Source organism: Rhamphochromis sp. 'chilingali' (genome assembly GCF_963969265.1).
Source record: "Rhamphochromis sp. 'chilingali' genome assembly, chromosome: 11".
Lineage (NCBI taxonomy): Eukaryota > Metazoa > Chordata > Actinopteri > Cichliformes > Cichlidae > Rhamphochromis > Rhamphochromis sp. 'chilingali'.
Window position 1 is genome coordinate 31,243,542 of NC_137938.1, and position 25,954 is coordinate 31,269,495.

A 25,954-nucleotide genomic window follows, 5' to 3' on the forward strand; every position below is an offset into this window, starting at 1 on the left:
AAAGAGAGACAAGCTGGGTGAGAGTGAAACACGGACAGGGACAGGAGCAAAACAATGTTTTACAGGACAGGAAAGCAAAGAAGTAAAGGAGATGGGTTACAGTATGAGTATAAAGAAAGAAATGAAGAACGAAGTTGAAAAAGTTCACACTAAGGTCAAATGAATGTGTTACAGTTGGTTGTGTGTGCACGTGCATGTGTTTCCGTGTCTTAATTAAAGAGCTAATTAGAATCTCAGTTTAACGACGGCTGGAAATACAGAGCCCATTTCCTCACGCAGGACGACTAATAGACATACTCACAAATGGATACAATTACATAGACAGGCACAAGCTCCTGAAATCATCTTAAATACACACACACACACACACACACACACACACACACACACACACACACACACACACACACACACACACACACACACGATCGCACAGACTTCCATTAACATCCGTTCTGCTCACGATCAAATGTGCTTTCACTAACACAAGACCACATTTCCTCAGTACTGAAAGAACAGTAACAGATTCACTGTTTCACTTATGTGTGTCGAGTGGTGAGGCCCAAATATCTAAATATGTGTCTCATTAGAGTTCCTTTGTGCTGTTGTAGAGCCTGATGTTGGCTGCCAAACACCTGCAGACACGCACACAAATACAGTGCAGGGGTGTAGAGAGACCTTCAGGGAGTTAACCTAAACAGTGCAGTGTCAGACACTAGCTTATGATATCATACTACACAAACATAAAGAGGTACCAAATACTTTTGATGTCTTCAGTCCATCACCAAAAAACATATTCTGCTTTTCACTTTGGTCTTTACCTCCTTAAACATCGTAGTCAGCTCAGGAAAATGATAGCGCTCATTGTGACTATTAAACGTACACTTTGAGTTACTTTGGCTTGGTTACTGAGCATCATTTAGCAGTGTTTGTCATGTTTGCAGCGCAGTGTTTGATCCTCTGCAGGTCAAACTGTCTGAGGGAAAAACTCATTATATGAGGACTGCAACCAACCAGTTTGACCACCAAAATGTTGAAGTGAAAAAAAAGAAACCTGGGCAATAATGATTTCTTTAAAAAAGCAGATTGAGCTAAAATGAAAGGGTCAGGCAGTTAGATGTTATGTTAGGAGGTAGACATGCCGAGGACGGTGGAGACAGAGCAATCTGGTGGATGAGTGACAGAGTGATCAGCATCTCTTCTACCAGTGTCTGATAGACAGATAGCCAGACAGACAGACAGTAACCACTATTGTCTGTGGTCAAAACAAGCACACACACACACACACACACCGTGTTGATAACACTGTCTGTCTACACTCCCACTGATAAGACAAGAGGAGAGAGCAAGAGAGTGTAATAGACAGAAGGGGATGAGAGAGATGAGGGGAGAAAAAACTTGGAAGCCACAAAGAAATTGAATAAAATACAGAGAATAAAAGGTAGGGTGAAAAAAAGATTGTTTACTCAAGTCTGAATGGAGTACCGAATGAGGAAAGATGTAGAGGATAAAGTGATAGGATCTGGCAACCAAACCTGATCCAACCTCTCATGGTTTATCATCTGCTGGGAAAAGACTTGGAGCATATCCACCAGATAAGCATGAACTCCAGGCTTCCACATCCTTTTCTTTTGTTTGTCTTTATATCTACGCTTAACTTTATATCTACTCGGGCAAATTAGCTTTAGTAATCATGCACAAAATGTCTCATAGAAAAAAAATCACAATTAATTTTACTGCATTTTAGTGTGCAGGTCATTGAGCCTATCATCTTAAAACAATAATTTGTTAGTATATATACGGACAACATGCCATTATCGGCTGGAGGAAACCATCCGTCCAACTATCTGTCTTTTAGCACTGATCCAAGTCCTGGTCGCAGGAGCAACAGTCTACATAGACCTGCCTGAACATCCAAAGCCACTACCAGCTCTCCTGAGGGGATACTGAGGAGCTTCCATGAGTTATAGTCTTTCAAGATGAACCCATAGATTGTTTCAGGAAAGCTCTTTTCTGAGAAGAAAAAAAACATCACAGATTCAGATTTTTTTTCTTTTTTTCTCACCACAGCTCAACAAATCAACAGATCAATAAATAACAAACAACCCCAAGAGATGGATACAGTGTCATTATGACTGATGGCACTAAACCACTCCATTTGTCAGTTTCCCACTTCATATTTCACTGAACTGTGAACAGGTGCCCCGAGAAACTATAACTCCGCCATTTGAAGCAACTAGGCAACTAGTCATACCTGGAGGAGGCAGTCCACCCCTTTTTAGATAATAACTGTGGCCTCAGTCTTAGAGGTGCTAATCCTCATTGTAGATGCAGCACTCTCAGCTCCAAACCACTGCAGTGTGACTTGAGGTCAGCATTACCGGTGTTAATCTGGATAACTCCTGGACTGATCAAAAAGTGCAAGAAGTACATTCTTGCAGCCCAACAAGGGCTTCTGAATTGCTTCTGATAGCGGAGTGGCAAGGGACTAAACTGAGGAGTGGTAAATGTATAACTGCCAATAGTGTTTTCACAGACATTACGGACACTGCTGTTACTATGAATACTGGATTTTCTGGACAGACCTCAAGTAAGGCAAGCAAATCATTATTGCAATACTATGCAGGTAGGACATGCCTCTTAAGTGCCACTGAAATATTTTTCAAGGAAATTGTTTTAAAATGTAAAATGATATCCAGTTTTATAGAAAAATAAGTAAACTGCATATGTGAGAAGATGTAAGTAAACAATTATATTTTTTTATATACCTGATAAAAAGATTCATTTTGTCTAAAACAATTAAATCAACTGTTTTGGGCAATTTAGAAAAGAAAATTGGGCAGTTTGAGGAAAAACAGATATAAGGCAAAAATGCCTTATAATGCCTTATAATTATTAACTAATTAGCTAAAGAAATTCAATAACATTCTGAAAATTACTTGATCAGTGACGATGAGCGATGTAGATCTAGAGGCTGATACCCAATCCACTGTTTCACTTTCTTTGATACAATCTAGATGACTGTAAGCAACTAACTAAATACCTCTAATGTAAAAAAAAAATACAAGACATGTTAATGTTTATGTGGTTTCTTTGGTTAAACAAAAAAGTAAAAGTCTACTTTTTTGACCTCCTGCCCAATCAAGGCTGTCAGAGATGCTTTAACAGGCCGTCGTTCAGCGGTATGACTGCTCTAACCCTGTGCAGTGATTTATGAGGCTGTCCCACTCCGACAAAGAGTCAGCTGAACTCTTGTGTTTTTTCTGGGCTGGTGAGACTGAGAGAGAGGCCTTCTGCTTTTCTTTGACACGTGTGTTCACACGGTCATGAACAAAGAGCTTTATTCTCCACTGATAAGTTGTGGGTGGGAGAGCTGCACTCCCTCCCTCACTCCCCTCATTCCTCTTACTTATGGATGAATATGTCTGTCTTTCTGTAGTCAGAAAATGTCCTAAATATGGGCAGATCAGTTTACAGAAATGAACACAAATCCTTAAGAACAACATAACTTCAAAACATACAAAAGCAGGATACATAGCTGCAAATATGCAAATACAAAACTGTTGCAATCACACATGCAAATTCAGACTTAAGGTGTCTACTGCTTAAATGCATTAAGGCATTTGGCTTTTATACACTGGCAAAAAAATAAATTGTATAATTAAATCCAAACACCCTCTGCTTCTCTGTGAAACACACACACAGATACAGAGGTCAATAGTTGCTACAGTGTGCTGGGTGGTCCTTAGGGGCCAGAGGCCCTGGATAGAGCAGGGGACTAAATTGCAGAGTGTGACCCACCGCAGTGACACCCAACCTAGGATTAACACCCAGGCCTAGCCCCAGATTGCCAGTAGCCCCAGGCTGTGAGACCTGACCTTGACAGGTTCAGAAGTGACCTCCAACACCCACACACATTCGCTTGCTGGTTGACTCAAGGCCCACCCAGTGCTGACATAATGAGCGGGTTTGGTCCGTCCAGCTGGATGGAGGAGGGAGTGGGTTCTGTGTGAAGGCTGCACTGATGATTTTGGCTACGATTAGACAGTTTATCTTGCTTCCAAAAAATGTCTAGATTGTGTCTACACATAAATTTGAGACAGATCTTCGGTCACACCTGCAGCACATTAAGTCACAAATGTGTCGAAAGAGCAGCAATAAATAACTTTAATAATTTTCAAAACTCGAATCATAGAAAATATCAAAATCAGAAAGGATTTGACAATGTGTTATAATAATATAATTGGAATATTAATATAATAATTATTTTTTCAGGTGAAAGTTCACCCCTAAATTAAAAACAACAACAGTATTTTTTTTTTACAATGTCTCTTTGTAGAAATTGTAACACATGTACTCAAAAATGACCCACAAACCTTGTCACGAGCTTTTTTAGTAGGAGCTATGCCCAACAGTTATATTACTCTGCAGAAGAAAATATCCCTCATGCGACAGATGTACTGCAAATGCCACAGTTAAACGTGCCCAGAGGCACGTTGGCAACTATCTGGAGAGGTTGCAAGAAAAAAAATATGTATTTCCTGAGTAGTTAGCTCTATGCAACTAGTGGTTGCTGGTGGCTGAAAATTAAAACTGATCACACATTTTTATTTTGCTACACCAAAAATCTCTCCTTTGGTAGCTAGCAGACTGCAACAGTTGCCCGGAGCTTGCATGGAAGACACCTACTTTTCCACGTACACTTGCCAGCTATTGTCTGAGTGGTAGTGAAAACTGTGAAAGTGCTGTGAATGTTTTGGTGAGATACAACTTTTACTCTGTTTTTACTACCCCTTCCATGCCAGTGTGACCGAGTTGTAAGCAATCAGGAAAGGCTCCAGCCGCCCCCGACCCTGGAAAGGATAAGCGGAAGCGAATGGATGGATGCTTTGAACAACATTTTTAGATATCCAAGAGAAGGCAGACATGTGTCAAAAACTCCACAACTGGATAACTGAACCAAAGACAATCCTGGATAAATAATAATACATGCTGCGGTAAACTTAAGAATAAAAGCCTAATAACTATTAGTTAGAAAATAATAAAACTGATCTTTAAATTACAATAGGAGGTGATGCATTGTCTTTGAGTGACACTTAAATGAATGATGTCATGTGTGCTCACCTACACACTAACTACATGTTTTACATGCTACATACCATCAGACATTTTTTTGTGTTTGACTGAAACCCAAAGGTCTTAAGCAACACGAGTTGTGATACTTACCAAACAAAAGTGTTAATGTCAAATGAGAAGGTTTTAAAATATTAAGCATCGATGAGTTTTAAATAACACCTGAGTATACGGTAAATGACTTTTACTAGAAAGTCAACAAAAGGGCAACTACGTGAGAGGCGTTTTATTTATGTTTTCATGCAAACTGTAAATCAAAAGCCATAACACTAAGACCTTACAAAAATACATATGAACATTTTCATGACAAACTGAGTCTCTTTCTAACTAATGAAAAGCATATGTATGATATAAAATGTTCTTACTTGACACACACACCAAAAAAAACATGCCATAAAGGCGTTAAAGTTTGAAAACACATCTTGCTATATTCGTGAAATAATCTCTGAGGAGATTGGTTAGCACTGTTGCCGCACAGCAAGAAGGTCCTGAGTTCAATTCCACCATCAGGCCGGGGTCTTTCTGTGTGGAGTTTGCATGTTCTCCCCGTGTTTGCGTGGGTTCTCTCCGGGTACTCCGGCTTCCTCCCACCGTCCAAAGACATGCAGCTTGTGGGGATAGGTTAATCGGATAATCCAAATTGCCACTAGGTGTGAATGTGCGAGTGAATGAGAGTGCGAATGGTTGTCTGTCCGTGTGTGTTGGCCCTGCGACAGACTGGCGACCTGTCCAGGGTGTACCCTGCCTCTCGCCCTATGACAGCTGGGATAGGCTCCAGCGCCCCCCGCGACCCTGAAAAGGATAAGCGGAAGCGAATGGATGGATGGATGGAATCTCTGAGGATTTATCAAATTTCACAACCTTCTGCCTGCAATAACCTCTTGTTAGATCTAATATATCAAACTTGTAAATGTTTGATCAGTTCACTTATGCACAATATCTACAACACTTTTTTTCCCCACTTGCGTTTCCCAACATTTCCAAATGTGCCTTTAAGAAAACAACTGATATTGTTTCATCCAGACTGCATCAGCAGTACTAACAGTAGAGAGTTGAGAAAAAGCTGGATTCAATCATTAACTAAACAATGGTTCATGTTTTTATATCACAGAAAATGTGTCTGTAATGAAAGCACACTGGAAAAGCTGGAAACATCTGGATGTGACATCACATTGTCTGAATGAGGAGGTCAGCCCAGGTGAAAGAAAGGGAGAAAGTGGAGACGGAGGGCGTAGAACTAACGCACACATGAATATAATACACACACTGACAGCCACACACACCTAATAAAGAGGGCAGGCACAGCTGTTTGGAAGTGTGGTTGAGGTCAGAGTTCAAACAGATATACTGAGACACTCGTGCCATAAAGCAAGGTACTTAAAACAATTCACACTGAAGCACGCACGCACATATATGGTCCCCACACGAAATTCAGACATTTTCCCGAAGAGACCTGCATGCACACATGCAACGCACGCTGTTAGCGAGATTGTATTAATAGCATGTGATGTGACTTAACTCAAGGGCCCATTTCACCAAAACAGCTGCAAATGCAGTGTGTGTGTGTGTGTGCGTGTGTGCGTGCGTGCGTATGTGTGGCTTTAAACCTTTCTCAAAAGCCAAAAAATATATGAACTCTACCAGCCCGACTGAGAGTTCAGTGGTGCAAGAAAACACAGGCCTCACATACATTTTCTCACAGTCTGACTCTCAGCTGCTCAAAAGTAAAATCAAATATTTACTATGCACTACAATAAAATTATTTAATTCAAATGTGTTAAAACAGACCAAAGAGCACAACACTCTGCAGCAAATCGAGACATTAAAGTTGTGTTTGGTGAAATCTATTGAGTCTCACTGACACAGACCATTCTGTTTCCTTTCAAAGCTCTATTAATCATCTTTTACATAACTGAGAAGTTCTTCCAAGACACCATAATAGATAGATGATGATGTCCACTTTCAAGGTGGATGGTTATGCAAGACCTCTACTTAATTTTTAACAAATCCACTGGATTATGAAATGTGAGAAAATAGTTAAAAGTCACCAAAAAAGGGGCGCACCAAGATAATCTAATCTTTTTGTTCCTCTGGTTTCCTTTACATTTTCCTCTCATAATACAAATCTTAAGCAATCCTAATCAATTAACAAAACTGTAGGTGATTTCATTTCTGTCAGTCCAATAATTTTAAGTTTAAATTAGACTGGGACCAATAGAGAAACTATACTGAAGTCGTAAAACTGAAATATTTGAAGTCCATAAATAAGGAGTACTATTCCAGTTTGTTGTTCAAAAATCAGCATTCTCAGTGTTACACGAGTGTAGGGGACACAAAGCATGCGCGACACTTGCATCTTTGAAGGCCAGAGCACTGCTATGACTGCTATTCAGATGATATATATAAAATTTTTGGAAGGACTGTGTTTGCTTCAGCAAGACAATGCCAAACCACATTTGCACATAATTCAACTGCATGGCTCCAAAGTAAAAAAGACTGGATGTTAAACTGGGCTCCTTGCAGAGCAGCCCTGTCATCCAATAAAAGCACGTGTAATATGAAAGGAAAAATACAGCAAAAGAGGAATATAATTAAGAACAACACATAAAGAAATCTGAAACATTTGACTTTTTTGTTTCCTAATTTTTCATTTGTTGTTTTTCTGTTTTGCTTGTTTAAACTTTTAGTTTTGAATTTTAAGTGAAAAGTAAGCCCTGTTTCCCAGCAGCCATCTACTGTACACCTACTGTACTACTGTTTTTATCCAGACCTCAAAACAACCATCTACAGCTCCATTAAGCACCAGTTTTCCAAATGTCATCAATTTAGGTTGAGTCACAACATAACAGCTGAAAAACCCAAAGCTGCCATCATGAGTTGAATTCCCCCTGCCCTTTAACTGCCCTTAAACTATATTGTGAAAATGTATAAAGTGTTGTAAATATAAATTTGTTAACAAATATTTTAAGCTATAAGTTTCAAGCTTTTCTTCAAATGGATACTGCTTTCTGAAGTCAAAGCTTTTAATGTCCAACTATAATTGTCTAAGCTGCAATTACAAAATGAACATGAAGAAACCACATGACAACTTACTACTGGACTTCAATAATTTGTAGTTTAGATTTATTTTAACACACTTAGAGGAACACAGAAACACACAGGATGAAGATAACTCCTGTCCTGTCTGATCATAAAAATATCTTCAAGTTATTTTCAGACTTTTCTCTTCATATGTGCTGTATGTTGCCAATGTGTATGTGGTCTGTGGTGTGGTGTGTGAGCATGTGTGTGTGTGTGTGGAGGGGGACAGTGTTTAGTCTGAAGCCATATTTAGTCTCTCTGGTCCTAAGAGGAGCCCTATAATCACACAAAACCTTTCTCTCTACTCATTACACACACACATACAATACAGGCACACACATGCATACACACACAGTGGCCTGTCATTAACAGTTCACACTAACCTCCCAGGCTGCACATGTGCGCACGCATACGGCGCACAAACACGCGTCAGGTTGTTTGCATGAATGCGGACGTACTTACACACGAGTATTGATGCGCAACCACATTTGTAAACATGAACATGTGCATCAAGTTTGAAAGCCCATGTGCACGTGATCTCACACACACAAAAACACACATGCAGAACCAGATGTGTGTCCAGCTGTGTGTCCAGCAGGCGTTCTGCTGCATGATCGTATTCAGTCTGGATGATCTGTCATCGATATTTTAACTTGACTTTAAATTCAATATGACACACAGACGGGATATTTTGCTGATCAAGAATGAAAAGCTAAACAGTCAGCTAAACAGCTGACTGATACATTCCCAATCCCAGCGTCACACTGCATATAAGTCACACATGTTCAGAGAAGGTCTCGACAAAGAGCAATAATTTTAATACGACAAAAAAGCTGATCTGAGATGAGTATGCTTGTGCTTCAATAGTGAAAAATCCTGGCCTTGTTGTTGAGACATTAAAGATGCTACTCCTTTGGTGGGTTGCTAGTCAACAGTTGGTACATATCGTTGACAGGTCTCTGCGCCTGCTGTCCAACTGCCACTTTAACAAAGCTGTTTATTAAATTTCTTAGATGTAGTAAAATAAGGGAAGTAAAACTTTCATTATAAAAAAATGTAAAGCATTATAAATAATAATGTTAATTAAAATATTTTACTACAGTTGTTTCACAATGAGAAGGGAGTGGCAATTCTCATACTTTACATGAGCCATGTTGTAATTAACTTCAGCAAAAATTATGTCAAATGACAAGAGATATATGATTTAGTTCAAATGAATTAAAGCAGCAGAGCTATGTTCCCACTTAAGAAAAAAAACTTCTGTGATGACTGATATTATATAGAGGAAAATAGATGTAATGTGGAAATTATATATAATGCAACATAATATCAAGAAATGTATACACTTATTTGTACAACATGCATGTTGTTAACTTAACACACCCTGAACCACAGTGACTGCAGCAGGCATTTTGCCTTCAGATATTTAACATTCTTTCCAAAACACATAATTCAATTCCAAACTATTTACATAATCCCGAATCTTGTGGTTGACATGTCATACTTGTGCTGGAAGCAGAATACAAAAGGATGTCCTTTTGGGGCTGTTTGAGTTTCTTGTTATGGCAGTGAAGTATAAACTGACCCCAAAAACCCCTTTTGATGAGTGTCAGTTACCAGACTAAAAAATATTATGTCAAATTAAATGTAATTTTCTCAAGCTTGTTATAATACCACAGGAACATACCAAATATGTAGCACTTCTCTGTTTAAACACGTAGATGCATTCATTATCATTGCTGTATGTATGATTTGAATGGACAGTTTGCGTTTGTCTGAGTGGCTTATGGGATTTGTGGGACAAATATTTGCAATAATTTCAAGTTTGCGTCATTTTCCCCGGACTCTCTATGACTAGACCACTGAACCGATGGGAATGATCTAAGTGATTACACTTGCTAGTTACTCATTCAATAGCTCGGAGACCGTGACTGTAAAAAAGTTTAAAAAAAATTAAAAAGACAATCCACAGAAATTGGTTTAGAATCAGCCAGTCAACTGCAGATGTGTTTTTTAGGTTTTTGAATCTGCAGCTTTGAAGGTCCAGTAAAGCTTATTTTTTTGCCAATTGAAAACTGAAAATGCCTAGCTTGGAGGGCTTATGAGCACTTGGCCAGCACAGTATTTGGAAATGCCAAATTTCTGTGCATCATGAGTGGAAAATGATTTCACAGGTGCAAAGTGTTTTTTTGTTTTTGTAAGAATATTGACTGTAAATCATTCAAATGTTAGGTCACTATAAAGCTGTGAAATCCTATGTTAGTTGTATATAATAATATTGTTTAGTGTTATACATTAATATGTTGATATTATTCAGTCTAAATCAATCATTTAATACATGAACACAGAGTTAATGTCTCTTTAACAGCTACAAGTCACTATTTTTCTCTTCTACTTTAACACAATGTGCAAATATTACACTAAAAATCCACATAATCTTAATATATATTTATATTATATGTAATATGTAACTTGACAGTCAATAGTACAGCAGTATTTATATATATTTGTAATTTAAAATAGAATTGTAAAGCCGTAGTTCTTCCTTTAGTTTTTGTTGTAACTCTGTTGTTAACTTTTTTTAATGACTAAATCTTAATTTGTTTCCAAGGTTATGAAGAATATAATATTTAATAACAAAATATACTAATTATGTCAGTTCATACGTGCATATTCCTTTACACAAACTTAGTAACACAACATGTTCATACAGCGTCCCCTGGTCCAACACTGAACCACACACTTGATGCAGTCCAGACCAGAGAGACCTGAGAAGCCAACAAACACACACACACAGCGCCAGGTCTGAGGTGATGGTTTTGGTTGTGGTCCCAGTGAAAACGACACTAATTTGGGGCTAAAGAGCTGTGGCAAGCTGCATCAAAATTCCAAAATCCTACAACTGTGAAAGACAAAAGCTCACTGAACGCTAACAAAGTTAATGCAGAGCAAATGAGATCAGCGTTAATGCAACAGTGATACTAGCAGTGATAACACAGTCCACGTTTGCTTTAATTGTTAATCCAATCAAACGCACTTGTAGCTTTGTAATGTGAGCTCCACACACACTTAACCATGGACACGCAACACACTTCCATAATTATAAAAGTCCACACACACTCACATTTGCACAAACTGCACAAACTCCAAAAACCACACTAAATAATTTGCAACTAAAAACACACTCTTGGCATTGCTGTGTATATACCTGAGTGTGTGTGTGTGTGTGTGCTGCCCCCACCATGTCTGTTTGCTTTTCTCTCAATGGCTTCCTTTGAAGGAGGCAAGGGAGGGGGGAAAAAAGAGGGAGAAGTGAGTGAGGGAGCGAGACAGAGACGAAAAAAATGAGGAGAACTCTGGGAATTCACTGCAACAAGATAAATATCCTCAGCTTGGCGTCACACGGCCGCCACACTCTCTTTTACTACACACACATACACACACACACGCTGATTACAGAGTAAATATGTGTAATCTTATAAATCAGCCATTGTTTGGGAGGCGGAAGAAACAAACGCACATACACAACATGCAGACACAGACATGTTGACTTTGGAGAAAGTGAACTTGTGAGGTGATCAGTCAAGTAAGGTCACACACACGTGTTTTAATGGCATAAAGAATAGAATGTACAGACATTTCTTCTATTTATTGCCACCAGTTTGCTACTTCAATGGTTAATGGATCAAATCATTAGTAAAGGAGCCTCTGGTGTTACTTATTCTTTCTGCATCATTCTACACAAAGCAAAAAAAAAAAAGAAAAAGCATGGCAATCCAAGTTTTACAAACCTACTGTTGTCTTTAACTGTCCAACTAACTGTAAACCAAAGTCAGGATAAATTATAGGAGCACATAACAGCACGGTTCAGAAAGCAAAGTGGTAATTGCATGTCCGAGCTTACAGTTTTAGTGCGCAATACTCTCAAGGACTGATAAAGCATGATCCCATTACAGTTTTTTCTCTCCCTCTCACATTCGGTTCTATTAGAGGTAGAGTCACTCGCTGATCACTGATACAGCTGTTTTACGAACGCAAATGCAGGTTTTCTAGCATTTTTCATGACACGAAAATGTCTAGTACAACATTACACTGCCAAACCACAAAATGCAGCACTGATTTCATACACCGTTTAGTTTGACTGCTCTACACAATGGTTTTCATAACCATATTATCACCTCCTTCTTCAAGACTGAGAGTGAAGAAGTTCTATTTAACAGAACAGAAATATGAACATCTCTTCCACCAAGTAATGAAATAGTGCCAGAAGATCAACAACTATCAGTTGTTACTAGGACACGTATTTTGGCTTATCTGACCGTCTCTACTGACCCTTCATTTGCTAGCAAAAGGCAACTGTTCTGCATGGTGTAGCTTGCCAGTGAAATTCATTTTTTTATTCATCAGCTTTTGCGGTCTTTATAAAGTAATCAGCAATATTCAAATTGTATTGTAATAAAAATGTATCAGCAACATTAAAAACAAAAGCAACCTATAACATCTAGTGAGTCAAGAGTCAAAATAAAATCTAAAAAGCTGCTCAATATTAGTTTATATCTAAAAAAAAAAACAGATGTCACCTGGAAATTACCCTTCTTTATATATAGTCATACTTGTTACTGTTTCTGCTTGAAAACCGGAGACAAACACACGCACATTTCATGTTATGTTCAGAATCCATTAGTTACAGCTTTGGATGCAGTCTGCGTATATTGTTCCACTCTATTATAATTCAACAGACTGCCAGCTTGTCCCTTTTTTGCATATGGTCTCCATATATGCAGAGGATATCATTGTTCCATACGCACTCTATTCACAGCTAATTGAATCATGTAAAGACATACGCACATGCTGGGATCATTACTGCAATGGCATTTCCTTAATGAACAGGAATTTATTCATGAAAAATCAGATCCATGTGGCAAATTTCCTGTCGTGTAGATATAGTGTATCGGCAAGTCTGTGCCTGCCTGTATATGAAAAAGAAAGTTTTCACAGCAATGCAAAAACTACCGTAATCACACCCGATGATTCAATACCTTGTAGAACCAAGGAACAAGTAATTATTTTCTGTATGACTTTATCAGTCTCTCACATCATTGTGGAGAAATTTTGACCCACTCTTCTTTACAACTTTGCTTTACGTCAGTTAAGTTTGTGGGCATTTGTTCATACACAGCTCTACTAAGGTCCCACATCAACATTTCCATAGGGTTGAAGTTGTGTTTTCTGTTTCAGCCGTTCTGATGTAGATTTGCTGGTGTGCTCAGGAAAATGGTCCTGTTGTTTTGTTTGGATCATACAACAGGACAAGCCCAAATCATCACCCTTCCACCACCTTGCTTAACAGTTACTATTGAGAATTTGTGCTGGTATGCACTGCCAAACATTAAACATCTTCACTTTGCCTTCTCTGTCCAAAGGATGTTGTTCCAGAAGTCTTGTGGTTCGTTCAGATCACAATTTGAAACCAAAGCCACGTTCTTTTTACAAAGACGAGACTTTTTTCTTGCAACCTCACCAAACATGCTATACTTGCTCAGTCTTTTTCTAATTGTACTGTCTTGAATGTTAACATTTACCATGTTAACTGAGAACTGTGCATTTTGAGATGTAATGCTTGGGGTTTTGGAAGGTCTGATTTTGGGGTGAATTCATTGGCGCAAAGATTGTTGATTTGTGTTGACACAAACCTGAATGAAATGCAAACTGCCAAAACTTAATGAAGCACATTTGATTAACAACACCTTGTTGTTTGTCAAATAAACCTACTACTTTATTTTTCTTGTATTTTTTTTTTCTTGGAGAATGTTTTTTAATGGAACAGCCCTTTCTCTATGTAGTTTTACATCCCCCTACCACTGTAGTCACTGCCACTAGTTCAGACCACAAAGCACAAATGGACATTTTCAATCACCACTCAACTGCAATCTTTTTACTCATAACATCACTGAAAGCATAAGTTTACAGTTTGTGGTCGACAACATAAAACTGCACACATTGTGTTGTGAGCTGCAAAGCTGATTTCATTTACTCTTTGGCTAAACAACAGCTTCCAAAGACCAAAGCAGAATGTAAACAGCACCCTGCTGTGGTTTTATATGTTGCAGTTCAAACTCTTGTGCCAGAGAAATGAGGTGGGAACTTATGAAACCATGACACAAGACCAAAATTGACCTTTGACCGCAGGGACAATTAGCAGTGTGCCAGGTCTCACTCGCATTGAAGAAGATTTCTGAAGTCAGTGTCCAGTATCAGAGTGTAAAATCAGAGCTGGGCCCATGCCACTGAACTATCAGTGTGTTTAATTAAAGCCACAGGGGGGAAAAAAGCCTTCAGTCTGTAATCTCTGCCTCTCTAATCTCTTCCCAGCATGACAGCTTTCCAACGTGGATGACTTATTAAATCTCAGCTTGGTGCTCAGCAACAGAACACAATGAGAAATGATGTGGTAAGCACAGTGAGAAGCCTTTCTATATAGTTAAAACCTTTTAATATTCTACCAGTAAGCCCAATATCAGAAGCAGGGTGAGATCGCACTGATGAAAATCTCTTCATCATACAGTTAAATTACTATCTTGTGCTTTTTTTTTTATTATTTCTTTGTCCTTCCAATGTAGCATTTCATTGTTTTCTCCTGTGCTTACTTCATTTCCTAGTTCTTCTACTATTTTTGTTACTAGTGCCAAACTTCCTAGACATAATAAATTCAAATTTCACCCTCTTTCCTTACACTCTGTAAACTTTCGCTGCTCTTTTCCTCTTTAGTGGCATGACGGAAAGATTGTATAACTCTGTCATTTGCAGGACAGACAGTAGACAGATGAAAGCAGATGAATGGGGAAAAGACAATAAAACTCAGATCTGTTCTTTGATTCCGTCAGCTGTGGGATCAGAGGACAGGATAGAAGGAAAGGCGGGGGAGAGGAGATGGTTTACGACTCTCCCTCCATCCGCCTAATTTATTTTTATGTGACTTCAATCTCTGTTCTATCTTCATTGCATGTCTCTTTAGTTTGATCTTTCTACATAGTTTACATTTCTGACTCATTTCTGCATCATTTTTTTGCATCCTCACAGAAGTTATTTAAATAGAAATGCTGTATTTCCACTGTTTAAAAAAAATAAACTGCATCATAATCCCTGTGACTAGGATTACCTGTAGTAATTTATACAAATTGCATCTGTGATTTTAATCCCATGTAAGCCTGCTACTTTCATAGCCTGTAAATTAAAGAGTCCAACATACAAATGCATCTCTGCGATTTTTGCCAACTATTTCCTCACAAGAGTTATAGAGCCTGTGTTAGCCAGCAGGCATTTTGCATTTTTGGTGCAAATTCAGGAGGGCTTCTGCTGTTACACAGCATGGAAACCCACTGATAGGAGGAACAAAAGGAAAAAAAGCTCAAAACCATTAGAAGAGTTTGAGCAGGGTCATTTGTTTCAATAGTTATGTAGCAGGCTATTAATAATAACGTAGCTGGGGCCTCAGAAGATCCTAAATCGGAGTAAAATGGATACTTTGCTTTCCCTGCATGAATCTGCAGTATACACATAGATGTCAGAAGGTAATTTCTAAATTATGTTTTTATGCACTTGTCTGTATTCTTTCCTCCATATTTCAGTATCTTCAGTCCATGACTTGCTATGGTTTCACATTTGGCATATCACAATTCTCAGTTTTTATTAAATTCTACATCCTTCTTGTGTTTGCCTTTTCATCTCTACATTTCTTCCATTCATTCCTGTATGAATTTCACCCTCTTGATCCCCTCCCTGACAGTCTCTCACCCCTCCCACCATTGACCATATCCACATGTTAATAATAAAGTCTCTTCCAGTTCAACCACATCTATGAGGAAATCCTTTGGCAGGTCATCTATGCCTCTCTGATAAAGAACAGTACAGATGTTTCATCCTCACTTTTCTCTTCCTCCCTCAGTGTTTTCTTTTCTTTTACATGACTTTCATACAGCAGCGTATGCTGGGTCCAAAAATGTGGCCGAGTGGAACCGATGTGGATTGTGCGTTATCCCACCCAAACCACTGCAGCATTTAATGAGCCCGAACCTGATTAAAATCTTGGGAAGATAAATAAAATGAAACTCGACCTGATCAAGCCTGAGGGAATAAGAAATTAGAGCCAGACTTGGACCAAATCCACGTGGTGGTCAGGGCAGGGCACATTTGTTTTGGGCTGGGAAGCAAAGCTTCATCACAAACATTTATCTGATCCTGCTGATATGACCAGGCTTTAAACAGTTAATCTGAAACATTTTAACTTTACACACACTCAATGATGAGCTAGTGCTACCTGGAATTAAATGGAAGGCCTATCTGAATCAAAAATAATTGAAAAAAGCTGACAAAATAATCCAATTTGTTTGTTCATGACTAATCAAAGTTGGAGAGCAGACAAAGCAATTAAAAGCAAAACTAGAAGAGGTAACAGTGTAACAGAAACATATGCAATGCCATGAGAATGGACCACAAAAAAAGTGGACAGCCAGCTTTAAACCTTACACACATGCAACGCCACATATGGTATAGCTGGCAAACATTTTAGGAGAGAAAACGCTTGTTTATACTGAGCAGACAGCACACGGGGAATCTTTAACATTCATTTGTGGAAAAAAATATCAGACTTTTCAGAAACCACATGCTTCATGTTTATCAGCTAGTTGCTAATGCTGTCTGTCTGCCAAATGGTGATGGGCAGGTTGCATACAAAGGGGTTTTTAGGGATTTTGTGCAGGAAACAGTTTCCTTATGTGGTTGAAAACTATGCTCATGATCAGAATGAGAGTAAACCAAAACGCTAATGATCCAGGCCGCAAAACCACAACTGTGAGCTCAAAGATACTATAAAGTTCCTCAGAGCTGATTGGAACGGTATAGATTATTCTCTCTAAGATAAAGCAATGCAGCTTGCACATTTTCTTTACTGTTTATATGAAAATATTAACCAAGATGTTCTAGCTGCTCAGGTTTAATTCTAAAGATGTAAAGCAAATGCATTCAAGATAATAAACAGTTAGATCATGAAAGGACAGGAGTTAAACAACGGCTAAAAATAACTTTCTCTTTCTTATTGGGCTGACTACCTGCCTGCAGGCCATCACCTGGAATCTTCACCCGGAGGCTCTAACAGTCTATATGCAGGTGTGTCTGTGTGTATCTGGAGATAAAGTAGGCTTTGCTAAGACTCCCCCTAAAAATTAAAAAAAAGACAAAATCTCACACCTAGGAGACAAGCGTCCCCAATCACGCACACACACTCACAGAATCACGTACAGAAAACTGAATCTCAGTCAGCTGAATGAAAGACAACCATTCATTGATAAGACAGTCACATAAACAGACCTTCTGAAGGAAAACAGTTTTCTGAAGAAAAACAAACCAGTCCACGACCGCCCCTCTGTGCTCCACAGATGGGTCTCAGTGTATGTGTGTGTGTGAGGGTGAGAGAAGACATCTAATGAGTTTAAATCTGTGTGTTCATGGGGACAAATATCTCCTGGGGGAATAAAATTATTAAGAGTGAGACAGAGAAAGAGAGAGGAAGTGGAAGTTTATCGACTCCCATCGTCCCTTTAATCTCATACGTAAAAACACACACGTGAACTAAGAGGCTGCCAGTTACACCAGAGAAATACACATATTCTACCTCTCCTTGTTAATGTGTTAACACATCACCGTCATCTAAGAGAAGAGTTCATGTATAGATACACGGAAGACAGATGAAAGGAGTACATAAAGACAGATCTGAGAGCTTCATCATAAAGCATGCTTATGATGTATAGGTTTCATTAACAAAGCAGCAACTTTAATAGCTTGTTTCAGGATTTTCAAAATCCTGATTTACATAATTGACTTTTTCTAGTACAAAATGGAAGATTAACTTCGCAGAAATATATCTCTTCAATTTTTCTGCTAACACAAGCAGATGAATGTATGCAAAATCTGTGAGACTTACATTTGAAAATACAGTACTGTGCAAAAGTTTTAAGCAGGTGAGGGAAAAATGCTGTAAACAAAGAATGCTTTCAGAAATGGAAGTGTTAATTACTTATTGTCATCAATCGAAAAAATTGCAGTGAATGAACAAAAGAGAAATCTAAATCAAATCAATATTTGGTGTGACCATCCTTATCACATCCTTCTGTCTCTTCATGTAGTCGCACACACACTCAGTGATGCTGAGATCAGAGCATTATGGGGGTCATACCATCACTTCCAGTAGTTTGTGCTCTTCTTTACGCTGACTTTGGCTGTATGTTTGGGGTCATTGTCCTTTTACAGAATACATTTGGGGCCAATAAACAATCATTTATATTTCTGAAAGCATTCTTTGTTTACAGTACTTTTTCACACCTGCCTAAAACTTTTGCGCAGTCCTGTACCTAATCCAAGAAAAAAGTAAAACTTACCAAGAATCAGTCAGAGATTTAAGTAATAGATTTCAAATTTTCAAGGACAACACATTGAAATTTGATATCCAACCCTAGCATACTGACTTCAATTTGGTTCCTCGTGGTTCCTGGTAACAGAGAGTAGGAGTATAGTTGCATTACACCCAAATGATATTTAGTTTTCTTCAGTTCATATTGTTGTATCAATGTTGGTAAATGTGTATCTTTACCTCTCCATTACATGTGTGATTACATGCTGAGTCACAAATATCAAACAGAAGGTCAGGTTAGAGTTCTTCATGACTTTATGTGTTACTCTTTTCAATTGGCTGTTGGAAATTTCTGGTGTCTGTATTTAATTTATTGTTGTGAATTTGGTCTAAATCGCTGGTTCTATTTTGTTAATTTATCAACTTCAGAAATTTTGCACAGCCAAATAAGGGGGGAAAACATGCAAGTATAATCTTGTAAAGTGTTTGAACTTATATAGAAACATAGCATACAAACACAGCCAGCAATCTCCATCACAAATATATATCTGCAAAATTATGATTACACACATTAATACACATATAGGTACACAAACAAATGGCCAAATATATACACCTTCCTCATGCACTCTTTGATACACACCCACATAGATACATGGTGTGAGAAGCCTGGCTGTTAATGGCGGTGGTCCTGTTCTCCACAGTGGGATCAGTGTTTAGCCATGTTTAGAGCTCCATTTGGGGCCAGATAAATCAAGCTGCTGTCTACTAGAGGCCTCCATTAGGGGCCCTGCGAGGCCAGTGTACGGCCTGTCAGTCACGCCGTCAGTCAGTGAGCTGCCCTCTTCCAACGTTTGAACTCATAATTACAGAGACTCAGCTTGGCTTGGAGCGGCCTGGCTCCCGAGCCCCCCACCACTTCCCAGACAGCCGTGCTTGTTAGCCCAACGCTAATGCTAATACTAATACTAACAAACGGTGGAATTTCACCTCCAGAGGAAATAGAAGAAAATATTTATGGAAACAGAAAAGTCCCCTTTGGCTTTTTTCTTCTTTCAATTCCACAAATTGTTTTAGGGGATTTAGTTTTTATTTCTATGAATGACAGTCCTGAGTTCTCCCTTGAATTTGAGAGGCAGATGAGGTAGCTACAAGGAGGAGCACTGCCAGTCAAACCTCTAGTAGCCATAAATTAATCAAACACCAGTTAGAGGGGGAGCGTGTAAAATACAGGGGATGTGATGACTGATGACTTTTTAAGGAGGGACCAGGGAGGGAGGTGGAAGAGAAACACACCTCCAACCAGGACAGAAGACAGAAGCGCTCACAGGGCAGAGCTGGAAATTTCCTGGAGCCACCAAACAAACTGGTGGATTTTGTCCATAGCTGGTTTCTCTTCTATACGAGCCACTCTGACACAAAAATAATCATTCATGGGTCTTACTCTATTCTGAAACTCATCAATCATATTCGGCTAGTTCAAGCACTTGGTGTATTTTGGAATCAAGCCACTGTATTCGGCACATGAAAAAGTTTACACGAACACACATAAAGTAAGACGTGGCTTGCTAGCTCTTAGGAATTCATGAATAAAATATAGGCCCATAAAGGCAGCATGAACAATGGAAATATTATCCTCGGCTGCATAAATGCACAGCCGACCACAGAGTATTCTCACAGGGAGCTCATTCCTCTTATCTCTGACGGCGCGTCGGCGATTGCCGGCCACTGCATGTGGAGACACACACCGCTAACGAGGGGGAAATCCCCCCTCGTTTGCCCAAGATTGATGCAGAAAATTTACCCAGCAGACATTCCTCTGAGCCAAAATGAAAGAGGTGCCTAGTTCACCAGCATTCCTGTTTAGCCGCACATTCCTTTGCCATCCTAACAACAGTGTGAATGCACCCATGGAGCCGCAGCTTCATGGGATAAACCTCCACAAAACATCTTATGTTCTTACTCCAACAAGGTTTTACCTGGTAGGCTTTTGACCTGGTTAAATGACCTGGTAAAAATCATGAACAATATATTACCTTCCTACATCAAGAACACTGAAATGCCTCTGAGCAAACTGTTGCAACTATTGAAATGGAAACCCAAAAGGTGACTCTACATTTAACCAAATGACTGTTAAATACTATTTGTTGCAGAAAAGTTTGAACTGTAAGAACTTTAAAAATGCATTTTAGACAAATTAAAAATAGAAACAAGGATACATGCAGATAACACTGGTTGATTAGAAATGACAAGAAAATGAAAAAGAATTCATAACCCTTAAATCTATAAACAGAAACTATGATTCAAGATCAAATAAAAGAAATAAAAGAAATAAATAAAAGAACAGATAAAAACACCAAATTAATAGCAAATTAAGGCTTATCTAATGTCCTTGTCAAGCCTTCTAATAAAAATGAAGATATGATGTATCCTCACAAAATTCATCCAGTTACAGAATTCAAACTGCTGAGTTGGCCCTGGCATCAGCAGCATGACTCTTAATACTGACATGAATTATTAATTTGATGCATTCATCACTCTTCCGACCAGCCCGTCGATAGCCTCCATTATGGCGGGTGTGTATACATTACAGAGTGTATAGTGTGTCAGAAACTTCCCGCATACAGGCCGCTGGATGGCGGGAAGAGAGGAAGACACAGAAAGGGAGAGAGAGCGAGAGAGAGAGAGGGGAAAAAGTGTGATGGACAGGAGTGACACCAGAACGCATTAGCTTGAGGAGGCAGAGTCAAAATTTCAAAGGTATAAACAGCTAAAAAGAGAAAGAAAGTGTGAGCCAATGGCTTTTTGAGAGGAGATTTAAACTCCGGCCTGGAAGTCTTAAGAGTTATAAGGTTACATGTCAAAGTCAAAAAACAACAATGTCCAGTAATACAATGTGATATCATCACATTACTGTAAATTGAAAGAAATGATGAATTTAAATTACATTAATTCACTAAAATTGATAAGTGACAAGTTATTTTGAGTTACACCAATACTTTTCTATCAAAGCCTTGGTGAAAGTAAAAGTACGGCTCCAGCATGGCAACAAGTCAATGCACGACAAACCATTGATTACAGTGATCATTTAAGTCAAGTTGCTGTTATTGTCACGGATCTTCAAAATGAGTAAATTAGTGACTAAAAACAAAGTATCTGTGTACACAGAGTTATTTAATTTTACATGAGCTCACCGTATTAAAAAAAACAGAAAGAAAAAACCCCTGCAGATTAATGATTACCAATTAATTAATCAAAGGTCCTCTCTAAAGTTTTACTCACCAAAATTGGTACCAGCAATTAAAAACATTAAATATGTTCCAGAATGCTGAAAAATTATCACGTCTTACATCTTAGACTCTTGAAAGTTCCTTCCTATAGAAACAGGTAAAAACTGCCTTTTTTTTTTTTTTTTTTTTGCATTTGTGGATATACATGTTAAAACCACAGCTGTAATCGCCTCAAGACACTTTATATTTTAAGGTAAAGACAAATAATAATACAAAGAAAACCCCAACAATCAGATGAGCCCCTTTGAACAAGCACTTGGCAAAAGTGGGAAGGAAAAACTCCGTTTTAACAGGAAGTAACCTCTGGCAGAACCAGGCTCAGAAAAGGATAGCGATCAACCACAATTTCACAACAGTTATTTGAAATTTAAATTAAAAAATGTTTAGTTCTGCGTGATATGTCATGATGTTATCAGGCTGCCTGGCAACCACTAAAATGACCTGCTTTTCGCTTTATGCAGCTATGACAGTTTATGAAATCAATTTTATGATTAGAATGTCATGACAATAATATTCAATATACATCCACAAAAATGAATTATATAGGACACATTATAATGTCTTCATGTTGCCCAGTAACCAGCTAGAAACGGGCTAATGTGGCTCACTTTTTGCATTTATGCAACTACAACATTTTATTAAAGCATCAAATCATTTTAATTTCACAACCAACAGCACAGAGAGCCCAAACAATACTGCAGTATAGGCATGTGCTAATTAGCCAAATTTACTACAAAACCGCTCTGAGCATGTGGAATGAGCATGAAGTCATATCAGTACAGAAAGGTATGTGAACACATGCAGCAGTATATTTATTTATGATTATTATTTATTTTGATTATCTTAAAATGATCAGACACTACTCCCCAAATCACTTATCCAGCTGAGGGGTGCCATGAATGGTATTTTAACATGTGAAGAGCAGTGTGGGGTTCATGACATGCATGCCATTTCAGTAACCTACCCTTTCAATAGCCCAGATTTTTTAATGTTATAAAAAAAATTAGATAAATGTTCTGAAATTACCCGCTGATGATTTTTAAAAAATCTCTTTCAGCATGTCTAAAAACGCTGCTGTTGATGTATGAGCACAATAAGTACTGCTGAATAAATGGTTAAGGTGGTAGGCATTCAGCAGACCCACACATTAACATTTAAGGCAGACATGTTTAGATCAGGCTCTCTGATTGCTTATCCTGGCAAGAGTCAAGACAACCCAAGGTGAACACTATTTATTTGGGTTAAAATGGCAATTAGAACTTCAACAAGCTCATTAATTTCCGCTCATTAAGCTCCAACAAACTCTCAGAGCTCTGGAAGTTAATTTGCATTAAATTAAGGTATTGTTAGTGCACGCTGTTGGACAGAGAAAGCGGCTCTGATCACACAAAGCCAAACAGTAATGTACTGAAAGCTTTAACAGCTAATGAAGAGATGATGTCACCTAGCCCTGCTATGTTAACGAGAGGCTAATGGAAGGTGGAAGTAATGACCGCCAAGTCAAGAATTAGAATAAACAATAGGAGCAAGCAACCATCACTTTGTCTAACAAACACATACGTGCAATATCACGGTGACACTAGTACTGCTCCACCCTCCAATACCTCACAGTTAAACAAAGAGAGACAAAAGCTGAACAGCTGCTTTGTTTTAAAATCGACTTTATACGGACCTCAGCTGCACATGCCAGTGTGTCTCTACAGTTTAAACGACATTCACTTACACTGAGCCTTCTCCTGCCCAAAAATGAATAATCTCAACTGAATGGCCAACACGTTCTCATTTCAGGGTGACAAATACTTCAGTTCTGTCAGCCGCTGGTGTCACATTGACACAAATATCTATATATCTGTAAATATAAGAGTCTTTCATTTCCTGATTAGATCTTAACACTAAGCCAACATGTTGAAAAATAACACTCAACCACTGCAAAGAAATCACCTGTTGAGAAATCCATGTACCCTACATTGCCCAGGCCTGGTCTATTAGAAAATAAAGCAAAAAGACACCTTTCGCATACCTGACCAACGTAACCATCTTTGATAACAACTTAAGTATCATATAATCTTACTCATATCTAATACTAACTCTACCCCTGAAACCAATCTGAACCCCCAAACACCCTTTAAAGGTGCCAAAATGTGAGCACTGGCCAAAATGTTCTCACCTTCCACAAGTATCCTCATGAGAGCTAATAGTCCAACTGGTCCTCACAAATATACACACAGCACACACAGAGACACACTGTGATGATGTGTTAGTGTAGATTTATAGTGTGAGGGCTACATTTTGGAGATTTATAGACTTCCTCTGTTTAGGTGATTAGCTGTGTGCTCACACCCAGTTGGACACACACACACACACACACACTTTAGACAGGGCACTGGGCTGATACTTTTGTTCCCAAGTACATATGCTCCCTTTCGTTCTTGTGTGAGTGTGCTTTCAAGATGACACAAAACAGCATAAAAACATAGGGAAACACATGCTAAGCCGTACTGAAATCTCAGTAAGTACCCAGCCCTAAAGTTTCTTGTACCCGCCCCTCCTGGAAGTTTCTAAGGTACCATGAGGTCATATAAGATGTCTTGCTTTGTGCTTGTTCCACATGCCTGAGGGTCTCTTCTCAGAGTTGTCCCAAACAGATGCTGAACTACGTCAGATGGCTTCTTTGAATAATAGCTTCTCCCTCTTTAATATTGGCGTTTGGAGTTACATCAGACAGTGCGGGTATCTAAGACTCCAAGCAAAAAAGCAAACCTCAATGCATGTGTCTGACCTGGCTGTAAGTGGCATCCATTAGCGTGTCAAGGTTCTGCAGGGGTGCTGGGGTTTTGTCCTTGAACCGAGTCAGCAGGCGGCGCTGGATGGCTCGGAACTGGACTGCTCGCTCCGACAGCAGGTCCTGATATTTCTGAGCACTGACACGCAGCTAAGAGACAAAGTGACAAATATTTAACAGACAAATTGTGGTTTAACTTAATAAAATTAAATAAAGGTGACAGATGACAGAACTGATAATAACTAAATTGACTGATATTTAAGTCATTTCTTTTTTAATCCCTGACCCTTGACAATGAAGGATTTACACCACTTCGGTGTGTGTTAGTACCTGGAAGTGCTTGTCTACAGACAGGAAGTACTCCTCCAGTGGGAGAGGTCCGCTGAAACTTTTCTTGAAATCCTTGATTCCCAATTTGGAGAAATGCTGGTCAAACCTGTGGACCAGCTCCTTCACAACCAACCACATGTCTTCAAAACTGTCGCTCTGAATACGGTAACGTTCTGACAAACACACACATAAAATAATATCAAATATTTATGCATATATGGAAAATATAATTGATGATACATGCTAACGAAAGATGGTTAGAGATCTTAAATAGTTAAAACTATCTAAACCACTGAGCCTTGTGTAATGTGTAAATGTGTATGCAACTAAGAACATATATTTAAACACCTGGTACTAAAGTTTGTTAAGAATGAAACACCAAACGAATATAAGTAGTGACACAGTGACAAGTGATACTTATAAAAAGATCTCTAAGAACCAGAAATGGATTAAGGGGATATACAGTTTTAGAATCACAGGTGCCACTTTAGCTCAGTGGATGAGCAGAAAACCACATGTTGCACGGCCAAAGAGTGGCGGTCTGGGTTCGAATCCTATCCCGGCCCTTTGCTGCATATCTTCTTTATCTTTCTCACCCTACTTTCCTCTGTGTCTATCTTCACTGCTTCACTATCCAAAAGAGGAAAAAACAAACAAAAAACCTGAAAATAACAATAAAAAAGTTTTTGAATTATCTTAATATGAATGTCTCATATTAACTCCTGAAAGCTGTCAGTGAATACAATTCAGATCTTACAACTTATTAGTACACAGACCAAAGAGGTTTGTAAAAGTCCATGGAAGTGATGCAAGAAGTCAGACTTAAAGTGGTGTATGTAAAAATTAAAAGCTCAGTATCAGGTATATAGAGCCTATCTCAGCTGACACTCAGCTAGAGGCGGGGTACACCTTGGGCAGGTTACTATAGAGACA

General features: G+C 38.7%; 1 protein-coding gene across 2 annotated transcripts in view; it reads right to left on the reverse strand.

Annotated features, from left to right (window-relative positions):
• Window positions 1-25,954, reverse strand: part of bbs9 (Bardet-Biedl syndrome 9) — a 174,741-nt gene that overhangs the window by 89,973 nt on the left and 58,814 nt on the right. For both annotated transcript variants that reach the window (XM_080897378.1, XM_080897379.1), the window contains exons 17-18: window positions 25,022-25,194; window positions 24,689-24,841 (exon numbers count right to left, since the gene is read on the reverse strand). In XM_080897378.1, coding sequence (XP_080753504.1) covers window positions 24,689-24,841; window positions 25,022-25,194 — 326 coding nt within the window. The remainder of the gene's footprint in view (window positions 1-24,688; window positions 24,842-25,021; window positions 25,195-25,954) is intronic.